At 40.9% G+C, this 24,275-nt stretch overlaps 1 protein-coding gene across 2 annotated transcripts in view; it reads left to right on the forward strand.

Moving 5' to 3' along the window:
- The window catches only part of ADAMTS17 (ADAM metallopeptidase with thrombospondin type 1 motif 17), a 1,053,865-nt gene that overhangs the window by 525,272 nt on the left and 504,318 nt on the right, over positions 1-24,275 (forward strand). For both annotated transcript variants that reach the window (XM_086958065.1, XM_086958066.1), the window contains exon 10: positions 11,382-11,532. In XM_086958065.1, coding sequence (XP_086814191.1) covers positions 11,382-11,532 — 151 coding nt within the window. The remainder of the gene's footprint in view (positions 1-11,381; positions 11,533-24,275) is intronic.

Consider the following 24,275-nt stretch of genomic DNA (forward strand, 5'->3'; position numbering starts at 1 on the left):
ATATTGCGGGTAAATAATGCATTGTGTGTGGGACGAATGATAAGCATACCGCAACAAATGAATGACCTTACACCAACCAAACCGACACCTGCGATCCGCCTCCCTTTTCCTCACAGACACCCGCTGGATCTGCCGATCCAACAGCGGAAGACGATTCTTCTCTCACCTAGCGGTCAGAGCCTGGAAAGACCTTCCCCTCAGGAACGCCGCATCACTCCGGCAATTCAGAAAAGGACTCAAGTTATTCAAATGAACAGAGCTCACCATGAAGCAGCTAGCAACTCCAACACCTTGAGACCCTTGCTGTGCTTTATAAATTCTGATTGATAGAGTGTAAAAAAGAAAAAAAGTGAGATAAAACTAGCTCCCCTTCAGACATAATGCTTTTATCTTGTCTGCCGGGAGTTAGAATTAAAACTATGCGCAAGTGATTCTGCAGTGAGGAAAATGTAATCCACCCTGGAGACATTCCAGGTTTCTGCCCACAATTAATTACCCTAATCTTAGGTGTTGGGGCTTTCATCAGGGCCTAGCAATCGAACCCTTCTGCTATACAGTGCTAAAAACCAAATTATCAAAATGTTTTAAATTAAAAGCCAATGCTGAGTATCTCAACAAATGGTCGCCAATACTTTCTAGGAAATCCACTTCTGCTGAACCTGTGGAGTAGAGAATACACAAAATGGCTCCTTGGTACACTATAGGCAAAACTTATAGTGGCCATATTATGACAACGCAATGACATGTAAATGCCATTATCACCAAGTTTGACTCCCAAAAAAGTGAGTTACTGCATGGTGTCAACCAAATGTGATATTAAAATCACCCAGCTCATTTTACCCGCAAAAGTCGGGTCTCTATTGTCAACTCAACATTGTCCCTGGCGGGGTACTCGGAGTCCACACTGGCATCTGCAGAAAACAAAAGAAACAGAGTTATCTATTCATACCCATACTTGCTATGTCTAATCAGATAGCAATTATTTAACATCACAGGTCAACTTCATAGAGGCTACTCGGGCCACTTGGGGCGATATCAACCAAATTAATAAAATAAGAGAAAACGGGTAGAGCCGATAACTAATATCGCAAACTTGAAGTGCAAAAAGAGAGAATAAAAGCCAGAAGGGCGCTCACACATAGTGTACCCCAGGGCTTTAAGTGGGCCGGGTCTCACCAGTGCTGAGCACCAACAGTTTTTTAAAGTGGGCCTCAAAGCGGGTCTCTATCGGGCTCTGTTTTGTGCCCAGGCACAGGCGGTCCGTTTTGATGGGCCTGCAGCTAGCAGGTTATTTGGAAAACAAATTTGCACCTGGCATAGTGCTCAACAATAAACTGTGTAGCAGTTAAACCATAAATATATAATCAAATTATACAGTCAAAACTAATATAATGTAAAAATATATATTTTTTATTTCTCTTATTTTTTTCCTTTCTTATAAATTATTTCAAATATTATAAAAACATACATACATATAATCAATAGTTTTTTGCTAAAGACATACATGTCCTAAATCTTTCCCTATATACATGGAAACCATAAGTTGTTATAAGGTTTGATATGCCTAAGAAGTATAAATGCCTTCAGTTAGTAAACAAAAACAGTACCACATGATCTAATACAGTATATCTAAGTGATATTCAATTGGACACCAAGTTTGTGTCAATTTCAAAGGGATTGATCACAGATGTTAATTTTCAGGTATCATATATGTACTGATTTTGAGAAGACACTGGTTACAGATCTTTACTATCACCAACGCTTTTCGGCAGAAGCCTTCCTCAGGGTTTTCACACCAGTGGTTTACTAAAAATGGAGAAAGATTTTAATTTAATGTATATAAATCTATGGAACACCTGCAAATTACAATAATAACATATAGTGGTCTCATAAAAAACCATAATCTTCCTTTATTTACATGGTCATCAAGGTTCAAAGGTTCCTGTTCCGCTATAAAGTACATCTACATTTATTAATAAGAAATTTGTGACATGTAACATGTAGACTCTTAAACACCCCTAGAGTGGTATTACTTTTCTCAAGGATAGATGCTGCACAGTCCTATACCTGGTCTTTGGTATTGTCATTTGGGTTCAAATACCTGACATAAATGTCAAGTATCCATTTAGCATAAATGTCAAATTTATTTACTACATGTTAGATCTAATTTATACTTGTAGTCATCTATTCTAAAGAATAGACAATAAAGAGATTTTTATAGGTCCCATTTTAACGGATTGCTCTGTATGTCTGTGTTCCCCTGTGCTCAAGCTTATGGGGGAAACAAGACTATAGTTCTTTTTTGGGAATATGCTCTATTACTTCTTCTGATTAGCACTGATGCCTATGTGCTAACACATAATACATATCTTAGTATTGACAGCCTCTTACCAGATCTATTCAGTTAACTTTCTTCACTTCAACATAAAAATCTACGGGAACTAGAACTTCACTATTTGCGCATATACTCAATATCTTGCTTTTTCTGAAATGGTAAAAGGTGATGTTTATTAACTAATTCTCATATATACGGAATCCTAATTATTATACTTTATTGATTACTTACTTAAACAATCTTAATTATATCCTTCAATAGCTTATATTCCAACATAGGTGTCAGCATAACATTGAATAAATAGGTTCTTGGATATTGAAGGACATAAAATGTGGCTGTAACGATAAATAAATCCTTATTACCTATACACATTTTTTTTATTGTATGGTTTCTAATTCTACTCCAAAGGTATTTTCAGGAGTGCGCGCAGGATACTTACCTTTTGCTTACTCACCATACACTTGCTCAATCAAGTAATAGCCTCCAGACGCTTTTTAGATATGTATCCCTGCAATTATAATTAATTAGGTGACATTAGATTGAATTATTTTCCGATATATCTTTATCTCTTATCTTTCATCCATGTATAAACACCGCTAGATGAGAGTATACTGACCTCTGTAGTTAGAGATAATCTATATCCTCAGATTGATCTTCTGGATTTCCATATCTCAAAGCTATTAAGGTACGTGGGAAATAGTCCTGATGTATCCTAGTGAAAACAAAAAAGAAAATCCCGCTAGCCGATACAATTATATATCTATCCTATATTTTTTATATATCAAGAGTGAGTAAAACACTGTGCATATTCTTGTCCTCAGATGTAACATACTATGCAGCTGTTCTATTAGTAGAACGATCTCATTACTAAAAAATAGTATCGAGCTTATGATTATAAATACTCAAATTAAGGTCCTAAAGCAAACCCACCTATATGTAGATGTATTTTTATCATGCATGCATCTCGTGTAAGCATGCCACTAAAAATCACTGCTGTACATTTTAATTCTTTAACTCATTACATGATAGCAGCGTATTGCTAAAAATCACTTCTGTGCATTTTAATTCTTTAACTCATTGCATAACAGCAGCATGTTGCTTATAACTTACAGCTCATGACTCGGGCGGCATTATCCTAGTAAGGTATATGTCACCTCTGAATTAATTGATTTGATAATTTTATGCCTTGCCAATGATATGCAGGCGTTTTATCAGAAGATCGCTTACTCTGTTTTCGCGTACTTAAATGTTTTAATGAATTTTTGTGCCTAGATTCCCCTTTTAAGCTAGCAATGTAATTTTTATCTCATTATTTCTTTAGGAGATTATGATGCATTCCTTTAGGCTTACAACCAATGTCAAGTATGATATTATTTTAGTAGAGTGTCACCCAATCCTCGGTTAAATGATTTATTATTTTCGTTCCCTGGCAGGCGCTAACTTTAAACTTCGCTAAATTTAATTATACGTCCATAATTGTTAAGCAAATGTTGGAGCTTACTTTATCTTTTTTGTGGTCGTTAAACTGTATGGCATTATGTAGGCTCGCTACAAATCTGTCTCTTACCTTTCTTTCTTTATAGGCTCTTAAACCGTACTTCAATGTTCCAGGATGCAAACATGGCCCAATCTCTTTCACTATTGAAATTGTCTTATGTGGCATGCATACGTTACGCAATGATGATACTAATGTGCGTCATGATGAGTTTTTATATGTAAACGGATCCAACATGTTAGTTGTACTATTTTTTAATGCAAGCGTTGATATCTATGATAGTTGACCTTGTATATGCTTTAATCAGTTATAAAAAAAACAAAAATGGGGCAGTCATATTGAATATATTTAACCATAAGTAAGAAATCTTTGTAGGAAAAATCCATATTTAACTTATATCCACAGTTAGAGTATTATGTAAACATTACCAACCTATGTTAGCTGTTGTTTTATGTGCTAATTATGAGAAGGATATTTATTGCCTCGAAACATTTCTTTCCACCCAAGACTAAAACAAAATTTTCACTTGCCAAAGCATTTAGACAAATTTAGTGTCTACCTATATGTCGCTTGCTTAGAGATATTTATTTTCACCAAAGACCAAAACTGAATTTCCACATATCAAGGCATACGTCAGTGACATGGCGATAAAATTATTGTATGCCAATATATTACTGGATGTTAAAGAGGGGCTGCTTGTTTACGGATAATAATAGAAAAATAAACTGCTACTTAGCAATTAACATTTCTTAACCCCTTCCATGCTCATGACGGAACGGTTCCGTCATGAGCGTAAGGTGGCCTGTGCTTATGACGGAACCGTTCCGTCATGGTTCCATAGGCCCAATGGAACGTTCAGCACCGGGGGAAAATTCGCACAGCACAGAAGGGGTTAATAAGGCGCCATAAGTTTCCACCTTCCTGATTTTGATATGATATATATACATATGTGTTGTCTATATTCACACTTATCATATGTATACAGTACTAACCCCAGACTATTATATATCAGGCATCACACTTGTCTTCACATTCTTGAAATTCATATATTTGGTGGCTGTTATGTTATGTAAAAGGATCTAAAAATCAAAGACTCTATGTATTATCTAGAGGTATAACTACCAACACATACATATGTGGTGTCTATACTCACACTTATCATATGTATGCAGCTAGCAGGCACATCGATGTGTGTGTGCTCACACTGCTAACTTCTCACTAGTGGATCATGACGTCATGATAGATGAGCGCTGTAGGAGAAAGGAAATCCTTTAAAGAGAGTCATATTCTCTCTATATTTCCCTATTCTTTTTAAAACTCAGGAGCAGCGTGTTGTCACCAGAGCTTTAAGTGGAAGCTTTTTCAATAATATATACAAGCCATATTTGCTGCTTATTTATCTTATGCAACTAACACCCATTGACAAAGCCAATAGTCCTGACTTCTTGTAGGTATGATGTTACTTGTATCATATATCTGGATGCAATGACAGTAATTGCAAAATACAAGTCGGGCGGCACACTTTGCTAAGCACAAATTTTTAGTTTGTGTTTTTAAGCCACAACCTTAATTACATTGGCCACACCCCTATGAGAGACCCCCCCCTCCCCTCCCCAGTTGTTTCATCCCACTCAAAGCCCTGGTGTAGCCTATAACAAGCCTCTTACTCACTGGCGGTCGAGGACACCGACATTGCCCCGCATCCTGTGTTAAGAGTGCTCCAAGTGGTGTGCTGAAAAATGACATCATCGTGCCCATAATGGAAACATGGGAAACGAGGTCCCGTGAACAGCCGGTACTCGAATTGCCGCCGTACCCATTTTTCAAAAAAGGAACTCAAAGATGAATTACATTTTTTGGGGGGAATGGGACATAATACAAACTAAATTGTGTCTGTGACAAAAGACACCGTCAAAAGAAATTGTGACTAAAATAGTTGTGGGACCCATTTATGGTAGCCCAGAGACACAATAGAATTCTGGGAGATGTAGTGTGGGCCATCATAGTCCATTTACTTATTATAAAGATAAAAACGTGGTATAAGCTACCCTGAAACCAACAGGGACTGATAAACTGGCATGTTAGAAATCAGATGTGGGCCTCCGGGGACTTGGAGCACTGTGGGACTCCTACGCTGGACATAATCTGGAGAACCCCCTCATAGTGATACAAAAATGGTCAGATCATGTATTATGAACTTCAATACAATGGCTAAGGGAAAGGCTTGGACACCCTGGATTCTTATAGTACTATAAGACACGGAGTTAGAGACGTCTGGTAGTGATGAGAGAAAAGTCACAATATGTACTACAATTATACTAACATTATACACCATGTCTGGAAATGTTTTTGTAGAGTCCTGACTGAGCTATGAACTGGAAATACACCCTCCCAATAAACAGTCACATCGCATTAGGAGTAAAATCCGAAAGGGTTATTCCATATGTCAAATGGATCTTTTAAGAAGCAGCGAGAACCAAATATGAATAGAATGACTACAGTAGGTTAAGCCATGGGATCTCGTCATTCAGACCCTTTGCATGGCTTCTGAGCCCAAAAACCTATTGTTGTTCTCTAAGATATAGAAACTGTGAAACGTCACGTACGTTTGGTGGTATTGTGGGTTTATCTAGTACTGTCCATGATAAGTCATTCGCTGTGCGCCCTTTATTCCAAAAATATTTAGTCAGCTTTGTGAAGATACATTTACACCGGATGGTACTTTGGTGCTCTGAAATCTGGGTCCTGATTTTCTAGGTGGTCACACCTACACAATGAAGGCCGCAGGGACAAGGGATGAGTTAAAAAGCTTATCACTGCTGCAGTTTGTATGTTGACGAAGAAATACACATGTTTGGTGTGTCGTGTATATGCGCAGACTCCACAAGCTCTGAATGGAAAATGGACCTTGACAACAGGGCGATCCCACAAAGTCCCTTATCTGGAAACATGGGGGTTAGGCGCTCTAGTGTGTACCAACCGGTCTTCAAGACTTTGACTCTGTTTGAAGGCAAAAAGTGGTTTTGTGTACATATGCTCCCCTTCATTCACGATATTCCAATTTTTGCAAATCACCCATTTTATACTGCTTGAAAAGTTGCTGTAGGTGGTAGCACACACTAATCTGCCTGTTATGGTTGTTTTAGGGGTAACTTCAAGGAGGGCCAGCCGATTGTTGCTTCTCCCCGTTTAGCTGCTTCATCTATTAGCCCTGTGGGGTACTGACTTTGCGCTAGGGATACAGATAAATCCTGTGCATGTGCCTTAAACTTGGAGACTTGAGAGCAGTTACTCAATAATTGGCCCACCAGCAAATTGTCCCCCAAAGATTTGGGGTGGAAGCTTGTATATGATAGTAATGAGTTCTCCACAGATTTTCTATAAAGCTTAGTTTCCAAAGTACCTGTTAAAGATTAGGTCAGTAGGTCGAGGAATGGTAAGCTCATGTTGTTATACTTGCATGTGAAAGACAGAAATAGTTTTTTTGAGTTAAGCCAATTATGGAAAAGCTTAATGGTATTGATATCACCCCTCCAAATGACCAAAATATCATGAATGTACTGCTTCAATAGTTTAATGTTGGAGCAAAATGGATTCGCATCCAAGAAGATATATCTTGTGTCAAACTCATGTACATAGAGATTCGCTTGAAAGGGGGGCGAAGGTACTGCCCATTGCAATACCAGAGATCTGGAGATACAGATGCCTTTCAAATTAGAAACAAATCTCTTTAATTGCTATGGTGGCACATTGCAGGTTAAAAGTGATTGGGTATATATAATTTTGGGGAGTATTTGACAGGAGGGCGTGTATAGTGTCAAATGTTTTCTCCTGTGGTATACAGGTGTACAGGGATTCCACATCAAAGGCAACCTGAAATTCAGTTGTAATGTCAAAATGCAACCCATCAAGATATCTGAGGACATCTTTGGTATCCTGTAGATATCAAGGCATTATCTGGACGAGAGGTTTCAGATATAAATAAAGAAATTGTGATAAAGGTTCAAGCAGGGACCCCAACCCAGAAACAATTGGCCTATCCAGAGGTGGTCTTTGAGACCTGTGAATTTTTGGTAACACATAGAAATATTGGGTAACTGGTGATCAAAGATTCAGCTTCCTTTGCCTCAACCCATCCCTAGTCCTAGTTTTGATGGTTGTTTGAAGCCAATTGGTGGGTTCGTACTACAGTAGGCGGTATGATCTGGTGTCACACAATTGTCGAAGGCACTCAGACCGATAAGTACTGGTGTCTAGGATCACCACTGTGCCCCTTTTGTCAGCAGGTTTGATGGTAATGATTGTATCCAACGTGTATTAATGACAGTATTAAACGTGTCACAACCTCCCTGTCCTATTTTGACAGGTTGAAAAAAGTTCTTATCAAGTCTAAAATCTATTTTTCAAAGTCCCTTAGGACTGTTTTTTCAAATATGAGCACCTCTGGTGGTACCAGATGGGACAGGGGGTTCAAAGAAGATTTTTTTCTTAAGACCCGGGTTGACCTGGGCCTCATTTTCCCCCAATTCTCTTTTGTATTTGAAAAAATGTTGAATACTTATTTTACGAAAGAACTGCACCAGTTCCTTTTGAGTGTTAAATTTGGCACCCGTATAAGTGGGCGCAAAACCCAGCCCTTTGTTCAACAGACACCTTTCTTGGTCAGTCAAATTGCAACTCCTCTGATTGGATACAAGGTCATTGTGTTGCTGCTGCTGCTGCTGGGTTGGGTGTCTCCTCTGGACATGCTCCTCATCTGTTCTGGTGATAAAAGGGGGCTTGAGTGGGTCCGGGTGTTGTGATGTCTCTGTCTGCCCCGAGATCTCTCACTGCCTTATCCTAAAAAAGATGGGTTATGGATTGTCGATTGTGGGGGTGGTGGTTAAAAAGGGTGCATAGGATAACCACAAGGTGTTGGTGGTCCCCATCTGTTCTGGGGGCCAAAGGCCTGTCTCAGTCGTCTAAAAGATCTACCTCTCTGCGTGTTCCACCTATTTGGCCCACTGTACTTCTGACCATGTCTCTGAGAAGGTCTCTCCTGCAAAAGATATTTGGGAGTATGTAGGTGTAAAGTCTTGCAGATTAAACAGGCAGGTTTATAAGTACATCCTGCTTCAACTGTGAACCAATTTAAGGAGGTGAGAAAAGCAAGGGTGACTACAAACATTACAAAGTTGGTTGGGCGGCGCGATGGCAAAAAATATGCTGCGCTGGTCCTTCGTGTCTTTTCTCTCCTGGAAAGAAGCAGGTGGATAGAAGCAGGGATAGAAGCAGCACTGACGAGCAGGAAATGGAAGTGGTTGACTTCCTGCCAAGTGCCAAATCCAGCCAATCCTGTAGCTGTTCTCATGCTGTTGAGAGCAGCACCAGGATTGGTTGGAGCAGGCTCACCCAGCACTCATTTTGAGGCTGTGGACCTGTGCCAGTAATCCCCAGGCTGTTTTACAGTGCTGGGATTGCTGTCTTCATCTAGCAAACATGTCAGATTGGCCGGCTGTAGACATATGACCAATCTGACATGCGCACTGAGCACCTGTAGATGTATTCTGCAATCCGCAGATATGTGACCCGCCCCATCATCACACTTGTGGTAGCATGGCACACACACAGTTTAATAAAATGGTAAATCGCCATTTAAATAATTTATCTGTGTTCATGTGTTGAACTCGCAGCAGTATGCGTGACGCTCCTCTGCCCATTAACAGGAACCACCCCTGGAGAAAAGGTGTGAAATGGTGGTATTTTAAGAGTTAAAAACATTCTGGCTACAGGAGGTAGAGCCACCTTTTGTGTTGCAAGGGTTTGCTTTGGTAGTCCAGGGAGGGTAGCATGTCCACAGTTAAGATGAAAATGGAAGCTGGATTACACATCAGTGTTTAAGTCATTTGGTGGTAGGAAAGGTTTGCAATTAAAACAAGCATTTGCAATGCAAAGGTCTCGCCTTTGGGACCTTATATATATTTAGCTATGCAGCACATTAGCATGGGTGCTGAAACATCTGCTGTTCTTTAACATGGAGGGAACGTAAGCACCAAACTGCATGACACGCCAGGTATGGAAACACATGGAGAAAAATATTGCCTTTCAGCAAGAAATGGTATAGTCTAAAGCTCTGTTTTTAATATAAAATCAGGGCCTTCAGTGGTCATATCACTGAAAATACAAGATATGAAAAAAATATTATAGTCTACGGATGCTCGTGGAAGTCAATTTCAATGGACTGAAATTTAGAGAATGCTGAAGTGATTATGGGATTTTACTGACCCCTGCTGGTTGTTTTCTATCAAGAGAGTTAAATAGAGGCAGTTGCCAGAAAAAAAGAAAGTCTCTCAGCATAAAGCAATTCTGGTATTTTACTGACCTCTGCTGGTCGTTTTCTTTCAAGACAGTTAAATAGAGACAGTTGAACAGAAAAAAAAGTCCCGAAGAGTAAGCACACAAGTCCTAGGGCTGATCTCCAGAGCCCAAAAAGTACATACAAATATAAGTATATAATAATTATATACTAAAGTATGTACAAGAGGTCTCAAATGCTTGACCTAAAAAGTAGAAGTTAAAAAAAACACTTTTACCAGAATCTTTGTTTGGGTTCTAAGTTTGAGTTCCTCGTCTAATAGGATACCTAGGGATTTGTTGGACTTCACAAAGTGAGATTTAAAGCCCGCCCGCCGGTCAGATCATATTCATCCAGTGGTCATTCAGCCTGAACGAAGTCAGGTTTTAAAGAGAGGAGACATTTGGTTTTTAGTTCATTTAGTTACGATGTCGCCTTTTAAACCACGTTTGAATATTGAATGAAAATAAGCATGAGATTGTGTGTTAGCACTCGAAGAGAGACAAAGGTATAACAGGGTGTCATATGCGTAGAGATAATACTGTATCCCTATACTGGTTTGTAATGATACAACGGATTCAATATAAATATGGAAAAGTAAGATTTCAACCTTGAGCCCTCATGTCACTGTGGTTGGTTTAGAGAGTGAGAGAGACTCCCCAATTTTAAAATATTAATGCATATCTGCCAGATAAAATTCAAACCATTGTATTATTCATCAATATATTAATATTTATAATTTTGAAGTTCAAAGAAAGGAAGGAAAGAAAACGAATTTTTGAAACTGTACTACCGCCAGGATATTTATTTATTTATGAAGAAGAAACAAGGGAGTGGTGTCCAATATTGACAGCACATAGCGCTGGGTCATTCAGAACATTTATTCACCACTGAACCTGCAACATTGTTAAGAACATGTATTGTTTTGTAAGATGGAGATGTCCCTCAGGGAGGAAGATTATCTCTATGTGGACTTTGGAATGTTGATAGGTAACACTTATCCATTTGTAGTGGTAGATTTCTATTCGTCCCCTTTTATGAGGCTCAGTGCTTTTTAAGAACCATGTCATCTAATTTAAAAATGTCACTGCTAGGAGGCAGTTTTGGTTTAAACCAAGGAGCAGAGTATGTCTACTGTTCTGTGTATAGTATTGCTGTACTCAGGTTCCGCATTCAGGGACTTATGTGTGTGTGTGTTAACTTTCACAACTTTGCAGGTCGAAGGTCAGCTCATGTCTATTGGTGACAGACCCCAGGAGCCGGTATGCAGTGCGCCTCCCTCACAAGCTGCCGGGCATGCACTACAGTGCCGACGAGCAGTGCCAGATTCTGTTCGGAACCAATGCCACTTTCTGCAAGAACATGGAGGTAACGGGTTCTGTTTTACCTGGCGGTCATCCATTGTAGAAAATCAGAAGTCGAATCAGTCCATTTTGTTTGCATGTTGCATGAGCCCCTCAAGGTTTGTTCCGTCTGTTCCTAACAGCAATTAGTGAAATATTCGTTTACCACGAATCTATCCCTTCTTGGGAGTTCTGACTATTCCTTCCCCTTTCCTACAGACTTTCTACTTGGAAACTAATTATACTGCCATCAATCTTGGATCAGTGTTTTGCAGCATTTATGCTTATTTTTTTTTACAGTTTTTAGCTGTAGATGAGCTCTTCCACAACTCCCTCTTATGACATTTGTTTGAAATTTCTCTGTGATCGTTCAGATCTTTTATTTCAGCCTTAGTACATATATTTTGATGGATTTTTTATTTGCAATGTCAAATATGTTTTGTACCCTGCCTTCCACAGTTATGTTAAATTTCACTATGTTTAGGTACAATCGTTATTTTTGTATCACAGAGGTTGTTAGGGCTTCAATTGAGTTGGCGCCTCTCAGCACTTCTGTTAATACTGGCCCCTAAAATGATTTTCTTCTACTTTGAAACGTTCAGAATTTTTCCACTAATGTAGGTGATATTCCAAATTTTAGTCATACCACAATAGGTATGACGTTGTTAATTAGCAATTGCACAGCACTCAATCTGTTCTTTTATACATATCTGTATTCTTAAGAGATTCAGCCCAATTTTGTTTTTGTTTGTTTCGCTTAATTTTAGGTTTCACAGTTTAGAATAGTTTTCTTCTATGCGAGAGCTTAGTACTGTGGAATGTTTTGTAAATACATAATTTTTAACAAATGTATTAAGTCGCAGAAGCTAATCCTTATCAAACACTAGCACTAAATGCCCTATAAAATACCATAGTCCCAAATACTACTTATTACATTTAATTATCATGGAGGCAGTTTAATCAAATTGGTTTGTGTTGTACTAAATTCCTCTATTTTAAAAGCTTAGCACATTTTTATAACTTTCTCTGACCTATTTTTACAGCTTGTATTATCCTTTTTTATGAATTAACTGCTTGAATGCATTACTTGTTTTTATATATTCGATATGAGTTATATGTTTGAAAATTGTATTTCCTGTTTATGAAACCCTTCAAGTTTTTGGTAAGCCCTTGCCGAAAGAGTCAATGTCAATCACTTTCATTTTTAATAATTAATGGGTATTAAGCATTAGAGAATTATCCAAAATCACTGTCTGACACTAACCCTAGAAATAACAAGTATTTTAAATTTGATTTATAAAAAAAACACTTATGCAGTCTATGAGAATTGAAACTCTTAACAAGAAAACAAGAAAAACTTGCAATGTTAATCTAAGCGAAAAGCCTTAATAATTTCTCATCATACAAATACTATTCCTTCCACACCATCTAATGTCCATAGGCTGTCCACTTTCATTAACCAAACTCACCTCACTCCCTCTCTTGGCTCTCAGCCTTGGCCTGGACATTTACTGCATCTTTACGAAACGAAGAAAAGGCTTATATAGTTATCTCTATTCCCACTCTCCCCATGCTGATACTCCCCTTCAATTCTTCCTCACACCAACCTTGCCCCTATTCCTCCTGGACCGGTCTCCCCTACTTCCTAGCCAAGGTGTCTCCTCGTCAGTGCAATCAATGAATAAGAACCACATGCATATTTGCATTATAGTTCTTGACTCATAACCAGACCTCCTATTCCTCATCAGAAGACTGAACATCTCTTGTCCTCTATGAGGCCATCCTCCTGGATATGGAATCCTTGCCTAAAGCACACCAAGAAGACTAGAGGAGGACATGCAGGTAATTTGAGGAACACCTTATTGAAACTTACCATTACGGAATGCAGCACACTGAATACACATCAGTTCTCATATGCTGTTGTTCACCCATCTTATTCTCATTCATGTTGATAGACAGGTCTCCAACAAACATCTGAGCATTCATAGGTAACTTTCTTGACACCGTCCTAAATATCACAGCACCGTCCTAAATATCACAGCAATCTACAGCAGTCTCTGCATTCGGGGAGGCATGAAGAGTTGGTATGACCACCCTGACCTTGCCAATTAAGATTGCCCTTGACAACCTTGAGTCCCCCAAACTATTTTATCTTGTCTAGGTATGAATGCACTTGACTGGGTATACCTTGGACACAGCCTTCACTCCACCTGGACTCATCACAATAGCAGGAAACCTGCCTATATTCTTAAGCAATTACTGCTTTATCTCCTTCTCTTTGAACCTCCTCACAAGAACAACTAGTACAGCAAGAGCAGTAAACAGGACTGTGTACAGACAGTGAAAGAAACATAACCTCTCAGCACTGGGCTCCCATCTAACAACAATTCCACTGCCAATCAAATCAGACATTAAACAGGGTTGTAACTGGCTGTCCAAAGGCTTCAACAAATGAATACACACCCTCACCACAGACAGAGGTCCCCGTGGCTCAATACAAAGAAAAAGGAACTCAAGAAAGAAACCAATACACTCTCATTCCAGTGGAAGAAATAACAAGCAGAATTAACAATACATGCCTCTAACACCAAAGTAAGATTTACAAATCATCCATTAAGAATGAAAAAACAACCCATTATTGCCAGTTGATCTCTGCAGCCAAATGCTGGTCCAGACACCTACAAAGGATCCACACTGAATTCTGCAGCTGCAAGTGTCCTGCAACCAAAACCTCACATACTGAAGCATTCGGTGACAATATAGTCTCAACCACCTTGTCACAAAAGCAAAGATCCTGTAACAATAGCACAGAAGCAGGATGGTAAACCAGCAGTTGTTGACAGTCTACCAGACCAGAATTTACAAACTAAGGCACATCTGGACTCCAGGCCCTGGCCATCTTCAAACCAATACCTGATTCCAAATCAAGGAACTGGTCATGGCTAAGAGCTCACCCATCTTCCAATAAGACCACTCCATGGCCTAAGCCTTCAAGGGTAGCATACTCTCCCAACTAACCCCTTACTAGCAAGAGCCGACTGCATAACTCTCTAACTTCTAGCCCTCAAGATCATTTATATTAGATCAACTATCAGAAAGAACCCTGACCTCGCAAACCCAGGCAGCTACTGACCGATCTTGAATGGCCTGTTCTTCGGAAAACGTATTGACAGAGCCACCTTCCATCAGATCTCTGACTTTATAAATGAAAACATGCTCTTCTCTGACAGCGAAATTGGCTTCCACCTAGGAAAAAGTCATGACATTCACCCTGATCTCTATCTAGAATGACCTAATAAGAACTGTGGCCAAAAATGGAGAAGCATCACTACTAGTGTTGGACTGTTCTGTAACCTTTGACACAGTCCTAGAGGAAATTGACATTTAAAGAAGCATCCTGCACTAGATCACATCCTACTTCTTAGGCAGTTACACCATGTTCTTGTATTCCTTTTTACATAATGTACTATCAGCAGTGACTTTGGAAGTCCTCAAGGCTTGAACATTTGCCTTCTCCTCGTCAACACCTACCTGAGTAACTGAACTCGCCCAAAACAGAGATCCTAACCTGTGGTAAATCAAAGAGATAACAATCTACAGTCATTTGGCCACAAAAAATCGACCCATGGACAGCCATTTTGGACGAAGTAACAGTTCTCAGAGAGATCATGGACTACAAACTTTCTCTAGTTCCCAAGTTAACCAATGCAAATTATTCAGCTCACACCGAGATTTCTCAAATATCTACAGCCTAACTAGACTGTGCAAAAGAAATACACCCTACTCTTCTTCCTCCAAATGCTGCAAAGAATCCAAACTGGAGTACTAAAACATCTTATGGACCTTCCTCTATAAGAACACATCTCAGCAGTCCTCCAAGCATTTCCCTAGCTACCCATGGCCGGGCACTCCACTATCAAAGCACTCTGCATTGACCACAGGTCCATCCTTGGCAAGACTCTGGCCTTCATCTGAGTAAAACTTAAAAAATACTTGCAGAATAGGATGCTTCACTTTAGATTTGCGCCAAATGCTGGAATTTTCGTCTGGCAGGGAGAAAAATACAAGATCACTTGGAATGTCGAAAGATGGCAAAGACCTGAATTTGACAGAAAAGAATCTTTAGGATTGCACCGACAATAGACAAGAAGGCTTTGCCCATGTAATATCCAGAACCAAACCGCCCTTACAAGGATGGGAGGCACAATCCTATGAGCAAATATCTCTCACACGCAGCACACATGGATCCAAACCTCTTTTGCAAGGCTGATAGCCATACTCATATCAGAAAGTAACTCTTAGTTTCACTCCAAACATAAGCGCAGGAGCATGAGTGCTGCAACATGAGTAAAGCATAAACCCACACCCTGGCAATTTGATGCACAAACAATATAAAGCTTATGCATGCTGTCCTTCACTCTTCAATTGACTGCAAGCTCAAGTGAAGCATAACACCAAAACACATGCATCATTGGCCACACGACAAACACAAATCCTTCAAAGCTAATAATGCTGAACTTGAGCCGCGGGATGTAAATTGGGTCCACTAGCACTCACTTTTGGCAACTGGATCTTATTTATCCTCATCAGGCAAGAGCGAGAAAAATACAAAAGGGGGAAAGAAAGAGGAAGAATGGCTAAGAAGGAAAGCAGGAATGAAAACGTACATGGAAGAGTGAGATAAAGGGAGAGGGAGTGTCTGGTTGTGGATGAAAGAGGCACGAGGAGGAATCAAGAGTATGCAGACCTGGAATTAGGCAGCCCTGACATTCAAAAGTACCGGCAGTCACTTCTGAGCAAAACTTTGGGCCCGCCTCTTATAATTTTACAAATTAAACACAGTGACCAACAGTATTTTTATTTTTTTTATTTTTTACTTAATGCATTTTTATATAGCGCAGACTTTACCCGAAGGTGTCAGAGCGCTGCACAATAGAACCAGTTACGTTACATGAGAGAAATGGTACAAAATAGAACTTTACAAAAATAAACAGGAGACTAAAAGAGGTCGGGTAAAACCATATAGGCAATAACATAATATCAAACACAGCAATCAAGGGTGGGGAATGAACAAGGAAATATTAAAAATGTACAATGATGAACTAACTTCCTAGAGGGGTCTGAGAATGAGGGTATTAGTTCTGAAAGTGTCTTTGGAAGAGAAGAGATTTGAGGTCAGCTTTGAAAATCTGGATGGAGGTGGTGACACGGAGCAATGGCGGCAGCAAGTTACAGATTCTCACTGAATACCTGAGAATCTGTATCTGCTATGTAGTGAAAACACAACCTTCCTTGTAATGTTCTACTTGTTCACCAGTCAGTGGGCCTCGTGAGGTGTATGATATGCTGCATAAATGCAAGTACAACACAGATCCTTAGTGTCATGGAATGTGCCTGGATTATGCACAACTTTTTTCTCCTACCACCTAAGTTCGATGCCGAATGCCCCCCTAGTTCGTCTCTGAGTCAGATTTGCTTTATTTTGGGATGCTCTCGGTGTGTGTCTTGGACCCCGTTCATATTAATGAGCTCAGAGACATTTGACACTGCAGGAAAGAGAAAGCACATATTCAGCACTTGCGAGGGCTGGGGAGCAGCCAAGCCTTTCGCTTAGCGTGCTTTATTTGTTTTGGCCGTGGGAGGCTTGTTTCTGCAGCAAGTTAAACACGATAAGGGCCCGGACCCGGCCAGGCTGGCCTGCCTGTAGGTGAGACAGCGGACCACCGAGGCTCGACTCTGGCTGTGAAACGAGGAAGGAACGCAGGTGGATGAACTTGTCACAGTGGCGCTTGATTGATGACGCACATACACGATGCAATCAGAACCCTCCCCAAATAAGTTTGTGGCCCAATGAACGCATTATTACCTAGAGTGTTATAACTAAGGCTCCCCGTTTTTCCGTTGTTACTGATTTTTAGAGATAAATACAGACAGAAAATATTTTTTTCTGTCTGTATTTATTTTTAAATGTGTATAAAAACGGAAATTGTTATGCTTTTTGAGTAATTCATAATACTGTCTGCCATGACCGCCAGGCCAATAGCTGTGTGGATTGATAGGTAAAGGGATTAAAAAAGAAAGGAATTTTAGTAAAGAGACTATAACACTAGTCGATATGCCCAAGGTTGTTACTGAAATGTGCATATTTTCATACAAGTATATTGATTTATCTTCTGTGGGCGATCAAAGCATTGAAACCTGGCAGGGATTCAAGCATGAGTATGTATTTATTAGTTAAAAAAATGTAGAAATATACTAATTTCAGCGTAATTTTTTCACAAAATCCAAAATAAATATGGATAAATACAGATATGGTTAACAAAAAATAAATATGGATAAATACAGACGGAAATGTAAAAAAACAAAAAAAACATAAAACCGGGAGCCCTAGTTATATCCCGGGGACAGGCGAGAGGGATCCAAGCCCAGGTAGCTTCCGTTCACGGCTTACACTTAAAATTCAGGCCTGCTCCTCCCCAGATATACCCCTGCATGCCTCACACCAGTTTCTTCCTGGGTAAGAGTCGCAAACATGCCAATAGACCCGAATTATGTTTGCCCTCAGAGTAGTTTTGCTTACCTTAAATTTACATTTCCATTAGCATAAAACTGTAAAAGTTCCTGCTATCTTCACATCTTAATACCATTGATCGTTTTTATGAAAAGCACCACAATCTACATTGTGTCTTGACACTTTAATAATAAACATTTATATTAATCAACTCATTGATCTATGGCATTAGAAGGATAACAGTCTAAGTTGCCCAGCCAGGATTGAATCTCATGACTTCAAGTTTACACTAACCACTTCTACGACGAGTGCCCCCTGCCCTGTACTCGGATTTCCTTGTGTTGTCTACCATGGTGAAAATGTCAGTGACAGTTTATCACCAGTATACCATAATCCAGGGCTTTAAGTGGGAAGAAAAAACTGGGGGTTCCATATATTAGTGACAGAAGATCGTCCCATTCCCATTTGTGCAGCGGTGGAGACGTTTTCCTTAGGGCACATTCAGGGTGAACAGTGGATCAGTTCAAGTGCATTGAGGGGTTGTACGATGGTACAAAGCAGGCAATTTATTTGCATGTCTTTTCCACGCATTTTTTAGTACACATGTTTTTACTGCGAATATGCATTTACAACGCATGCCAATACCACGCATTGATTTTAGATTTAAAAACAATGTATTTGTGGGGGGATACCCCCACCCCTTCCAACTTACCTTAAATGCGTGGTAATGGCATGCGTTGTAAATGCACATTTGCAGTAAAATATGTGGTAAAGGCACAACGAGGTAAAAACCTTGTTTTAAAGGCTGTTTCCCCATAGAGGCATAGAAGCATGGTAGCAACTCTATGTTGTCCTTCATGGCATTCAAAGAAATGCGGTAGACCCATTGCGTTTGGTTGGGTGGACCATGTTTCAATGATAGCAAAGTAAGTCTTATTAATGTCATAGTGCCAGCAAGTCAGGGATCTCCAAAGCTCCTCAAGTCGGTACCCGGGCTAGCAGTATTGATGGCTGAGGAGCGCTGTGGAATCTGCTGTTTCTTGGAACACCCCAGGCACGTCGAGGCTTGACATTCACAGTACAGTCAAGTCACGTCAGGACAACAAACCACACTCTAACCTCAGGCGCAATCTCATAACCTCCCCAGAATTCACCTAGGGTTGTGGAGGAGGATTTATGCTGTCTCCCAGCCTGCTCTGGTAGCGCTGACATGTGAGTTCCAGAAATGGCGTCTCAGGGGAGTGGCACATCTGGAACTAACTATTGAGCGCAGAGTAATTTGAAAGCAGCCGCACATAAACACACACAGAGAACCGACCGAGGAAGTGAAACAATGTTAGGTTCTACTTTCCCAACCCAGGCATCTATTTTGTTTTCCAAAGAAGTTTAAATCCCTTCCCTTTGTGACCAGTGTAAGTTTGTGTTACCAGTTCATTTTGTTCATGTCCCTTTCGCTGAAAGGTCAACAATAGTCTAAAATTGAGTTTACAAAGTGCCTTTTCTCTAGTTTTGTCACTTGATTCCTGTTCATTAAAATGATGCTTTAGGCTAGAGTTTGAAATTCCTTTTTTGTCGTAACCATTGTATTATGGTATTAATCATACACAGTGAACTTCTTGACTTGCTAACTTTTTTTAGGTTCTGTAAAAGATTGATTGTTGCTTTTAACATGAAACCAGGTTCAATTATACCCTGTTGTTCTTAAAAAGAGAGAGATCTCATTTGCAGCTGTTGGATAGTGCCGATTTTGCCATTGGTAAGGCTTTGAAGCACACCACCTGCCTATAGTCTAGGTCCTGACATTCTGTACAGAATGTGCACACTTTGGATATGGGAAGCTAGAACTCTAGCCATGTGAGTCGGTTTGCAGAATATACGATAACACTTGCAGTGTATAACCTCAGCCTACAGCCATGGTGTTGAGCACCAATCCCCGAAGAGGCTGAAGAGGATTTTCAAATGGCTCCCAATCAACACCTGGAAAACTGTCGGACGCCCTCGTCACAAGCACGATGGACTACGCAAATACCCTTTATGACGGAATCAACAACAAACTCACCAAAAGGCTTTAGACCATTCAGAGAATTTGTTAGCCAGACAAACTGTGATCCTCCCACGCCGCACTCACATCACACCTTAGCAGAATGAGCTTCACTTGCTCCCTATACACAAACAAACACAATTCAGCCTTCTCACCCACACTTTCCAAGTACTACATAAAACTGGGCAAGCATACCTCAAAAAACGCATCTTCTTTTACAAATCTTTCAGGCACCTCCGCTCCTACGGACTCATATTTGGACATATCTAACACATATGGAAAATCAGATCCGGCAGTCGACCCTTCTTCTACATCACTCTAAAATGTGAAACGGCCTGCAGCTACCCACAAGAGCATCGTCCTCAATTCTTGAATTCCACAAGAAGCTACAGACTTTGCTTTTCAATTAGTCACACTAGGTCCTAGGTTTGCCTAGGCTCACACCATCCCAGTGCCAGAATACCCTCCTGGGTGGTAACACGCTCGACAAATCTACAAAACGGAACATCCAGAGATGCCAAAAATCCCCTTCTTTAAAAAAGCACATACAACTGATTACTGTAAGATACTGTGTTTCCTAACGAAATGCTTCACTCTCTTAAAATATACATTCACATCACCAAATAATCTATTCAAGGTGATTTATAGATTTCATAGTTTCAAAAGAGCTGACGTGTGGCATCCTGTGTGGTTTGATGATGTTCGGTACCCCAGTTGGAGGATGGCATGCTCCCTATAGTTCAGGGTGCACAGGCCCCACACAAAAAACAACCTGAAACTGTAATGAATGAAATATGGCCAAATAAGGGACCCTGTGAATGATGAAAGGACTATTCCAACATAAGGTATTACCTTACTAGCCATAGCCGATCATCTGCATACACAGGCAAGTCTTGAGCTGCTTGACTCTATTGAGTGCTCGTCCCAGTAGGAATCTTGTAATAAGTGCACCCAGGTGGCTCCCTCTGTTGGCTGAGCATCAGCGTTTTTTTCCGGGGCGCATACATGCTTATTACCTAAAGATAATGAAAGTATCACTGCCTTCTGTGTGCCTGGTTGGCACTCCTCGGTGCTGACCGGGGAATATCCCCAGACTCTCCTCGTTCTCCTTATTCAGGGCTGGTGTGAGGACTTGCTTTACCTTAAAGGGACACAAGTGGGATTGCCTTGTGGGGGTGGGAGGGATTAATATTGATAACCATTTCTATAGCATGCATCACAAATGGAAATGCCTATTGGCCCAATCTTATGTTTTTATTTGCAACGCTGACCTTCAAAACGTAAAAAAAAACTGCAAACTCAAAGTAGTCAGCTTCCATCTGATTGTGTTGGACACCAATATAGACCCCATCATCTTTCCTTTTCTCCTGACAAATCAGTCTCCTTGTTTCAGCTCCTCCGCTAAGGTGGAGGAGCGTCGCCCCACTGCTTTGCAGCAGTGAAATAATATATTGATAAAAACTAGAGGTTATTATTGTTTCATGTTTTTCTGCTGCAGCTGGTTTGTAGGCGGGCGATGCTGCTCTGATGACAGAGGAGCAGGGGGAAAAGTGGTGGCACATTGTAAGTGCACATTACTGTTTGGCTGGCTTGGTGCACACTTTGCATGTTCCACAGTCTGGGTGGAGAGCATGCCCAGGCTCCCACTGCCTGTCTGAGCACCAAAAGACTGCATTGCAAAGTTGACATTGGCTTAGGAGAGCCTTGGTGCTTCCCGTTCCGGCTGGGAGGGACGGCGGAGGAGCGATTCGATGAGGAGTTACATTTTTTTTCTCTTTTTTTACACCCTCTTACCTCCCCGATCCTTGCAGGCCACAACTACAGTTGAGCTGCCCAACAATACACTAGCCTGTTTCTTAAGCACGACCCTCACTTGCATCACTTCCAAGAAATGCTAAATGCATTTGCAATGCAAAATAAGTTATCAAACTTTGGTTATACCTGTTGTTTCCGAAATCAGATGAAAAGAAAGAGTGAAACAAGGTGCCTTTCATGTGTCCCTCTTTCAACCGCCAACTTTCGTAATGGTGAGTGAAAAGCAAAATATGATATTCCTTTTTTTGCTTGGCTTTTATTGGCATTTAAGAGAATATAGCATACATTACAAAAGATGGTTTTACAAAACAACAGAGCAGTGACCTTAAAATGGACAGGGATAAGAATGGGCGAGGGGGGTGAAAGGAAAAGGAAGGAGGAGAAAAAGGTGTGTGTAAGTATGTGCTCCAGAGTATGTAACGTTGGTGGAGGAGCCGGGAAAGTGGGAAGATTTGCGCACCATGTGGCTCGTATTTGAGTGTAAAGAAGCATATCCATTGTTGTGGGTTTTGGAGTGTCAGCTAGCGTGGGTGCAGCCAGAAACAGGTCGTTCGGGTATAGATCAGCATTTATATGGAGGTGTCTTTTATGGGCCCGGGTTTGCATTCCCTCATCTACTAGTGCTGGCATATTAGGGTTATGCGTAATATGGGTGGATGGAACATACAAACAGCTCAGGGATGCTCTTCTTCTCAAGCCATCCCAGGTATATCTTACACAGTCCACCGTATCTGCGGGTGATCGGGAGCATCTGTATGGCTGGTAGAGAGTTGTAGATAGTGGCATTGGGATAATTCGGTCCACCTCAGCAGCGGTGTGTGGCTGAAACTTAGTCTTGTACAGCCAAACATTTACATATTGGTCCTGGGCGCACAGCGCATACTGTGTCAAATCTGGAGCACTTAGGCCTCCTTGGCGGAAAGTTAGTGGGAGGACTTCACATGCTATTCTAGGCTGTTTGCCTGCCCAGGCAAGGGATATTAAGTTGGACCATACCTGTTTGAAAAAGTGTTGCGTGAGTGTAATCGGAAGGTTGTTGAAAAGGTGGAGGAATTTAGGCAGTATAACCATCTTTATGATGGCCAGTCGGCCATTGAGCGAGAGAGGTAGGCGACTCCAGATCGGGATTCTTTCCTCCAACCATGTGATTTATGACTCTGCCATAGTTAACTTGCCATAGCTCATCAGTGTTCTGGCTTAGCCTTACGCCCAAATAGCGAACTGGTTCCACTGCCCACTGCAACTCAAATTCCAAGGTGAACTGTTCTTTGCTATCTGTTAGAGGAAATAGGACCAATATAGTCCAGTTTACTGCTATACCCAAAAGGCTTCCAAATTTAACAACTTCTCTAATAACGCAGGCTAAGTTGTCTCGAGGCTGCCTGATATATAAAGCCATGTCATCCGCATACATGGAGATTAGGATTGCTCGCTCTCAGAAGGGGATTCCCCAGTGTGTGTGATATTGACTCAGTTTATCTTCTAAAGGTTCCATGGCTATGGTAAAGAGGAGCAGGGACAGAGGGCATCCTTGCCTGGTGCCCTGCATGACTGGAAATGAATCAACAGCAGGCCAGTTGCGCTCGTTTAACTATGAAAATCTGGGATAAATGTCCATCAAATAGGTCTTTGAGCATGCTAGTGATATAGTTCTCCATATTGTCGATGAATGTGGATTCAGGTACACCTAAAATGAGAAGATTTTGCCACGAGCGAGCTTTAAGGTCCTCATTTTTGGCCTTGATAACAGCTAGGACCCTGTCCATTTGCAGTAGTTGCTCCTTGGTTGTGGTTTGGTTTAATTGATATCTGAGACTCGGCTTTCCAGTTGGTCCAAACGATCTTCATGTTTATTGACCTTCTCATTGATTTTGTCAAGTCTGTGCGCCATGTGTTCCAGTTTAGTATCAGTTATCTTGAGAGTAGCCTTGATGTCTGTTAGGATGGATTTGAGATCTTGCTCTTGTTGTTGGTCTTCCATAGAGGGGTCCTTGGCTGGCCCTGGGACTGATCTGCACCCGTTTGGCATGCTGATTTGCTTTTAAATGAGATTTTGGACTGCCTCGTATCGTGCTTGACCATTGTGTCCCGGGGGTACTTCATGGCATCGCACAGTTATACCCAGGCGCTCCTTACTATTCCCACCTGTTGGGATCAATCCTGCAGCATCCAGTTGCGGATCTTTCCACCTGCAGCACAGCCTGGGTCCCGCCATGTTTATTTGTCATCAATGTGGGCAATGCGCGATGGCAAACTGAGGGGCCAATATCATTGCTTTAGGATGTTCCAAGCTAGTGTAGTTCAGTGTGACCCCACAATTCCAGAATCTCAGGCGCAAGAAGTAGGGCCCAGCCCTCCGACAGCGGTCCAGAGGGAGCCGAGAACTCAGGCAAGCCTCCTG

The sequence above is a fragment of the Lissotriton vulgaris genome, chromosome 2_1 (genome assembly GCF_964263255.1).
Source record: "Lissotriton vulgaris chromosome 2_1, aLisVul1.2, whole genome shotgun sequence".
NCBI lineage: Eukaryota > Metazoa > Chordata > Amphibia > Caudata > Salamandridae > Lissotriton > Lissotriton vulgaris.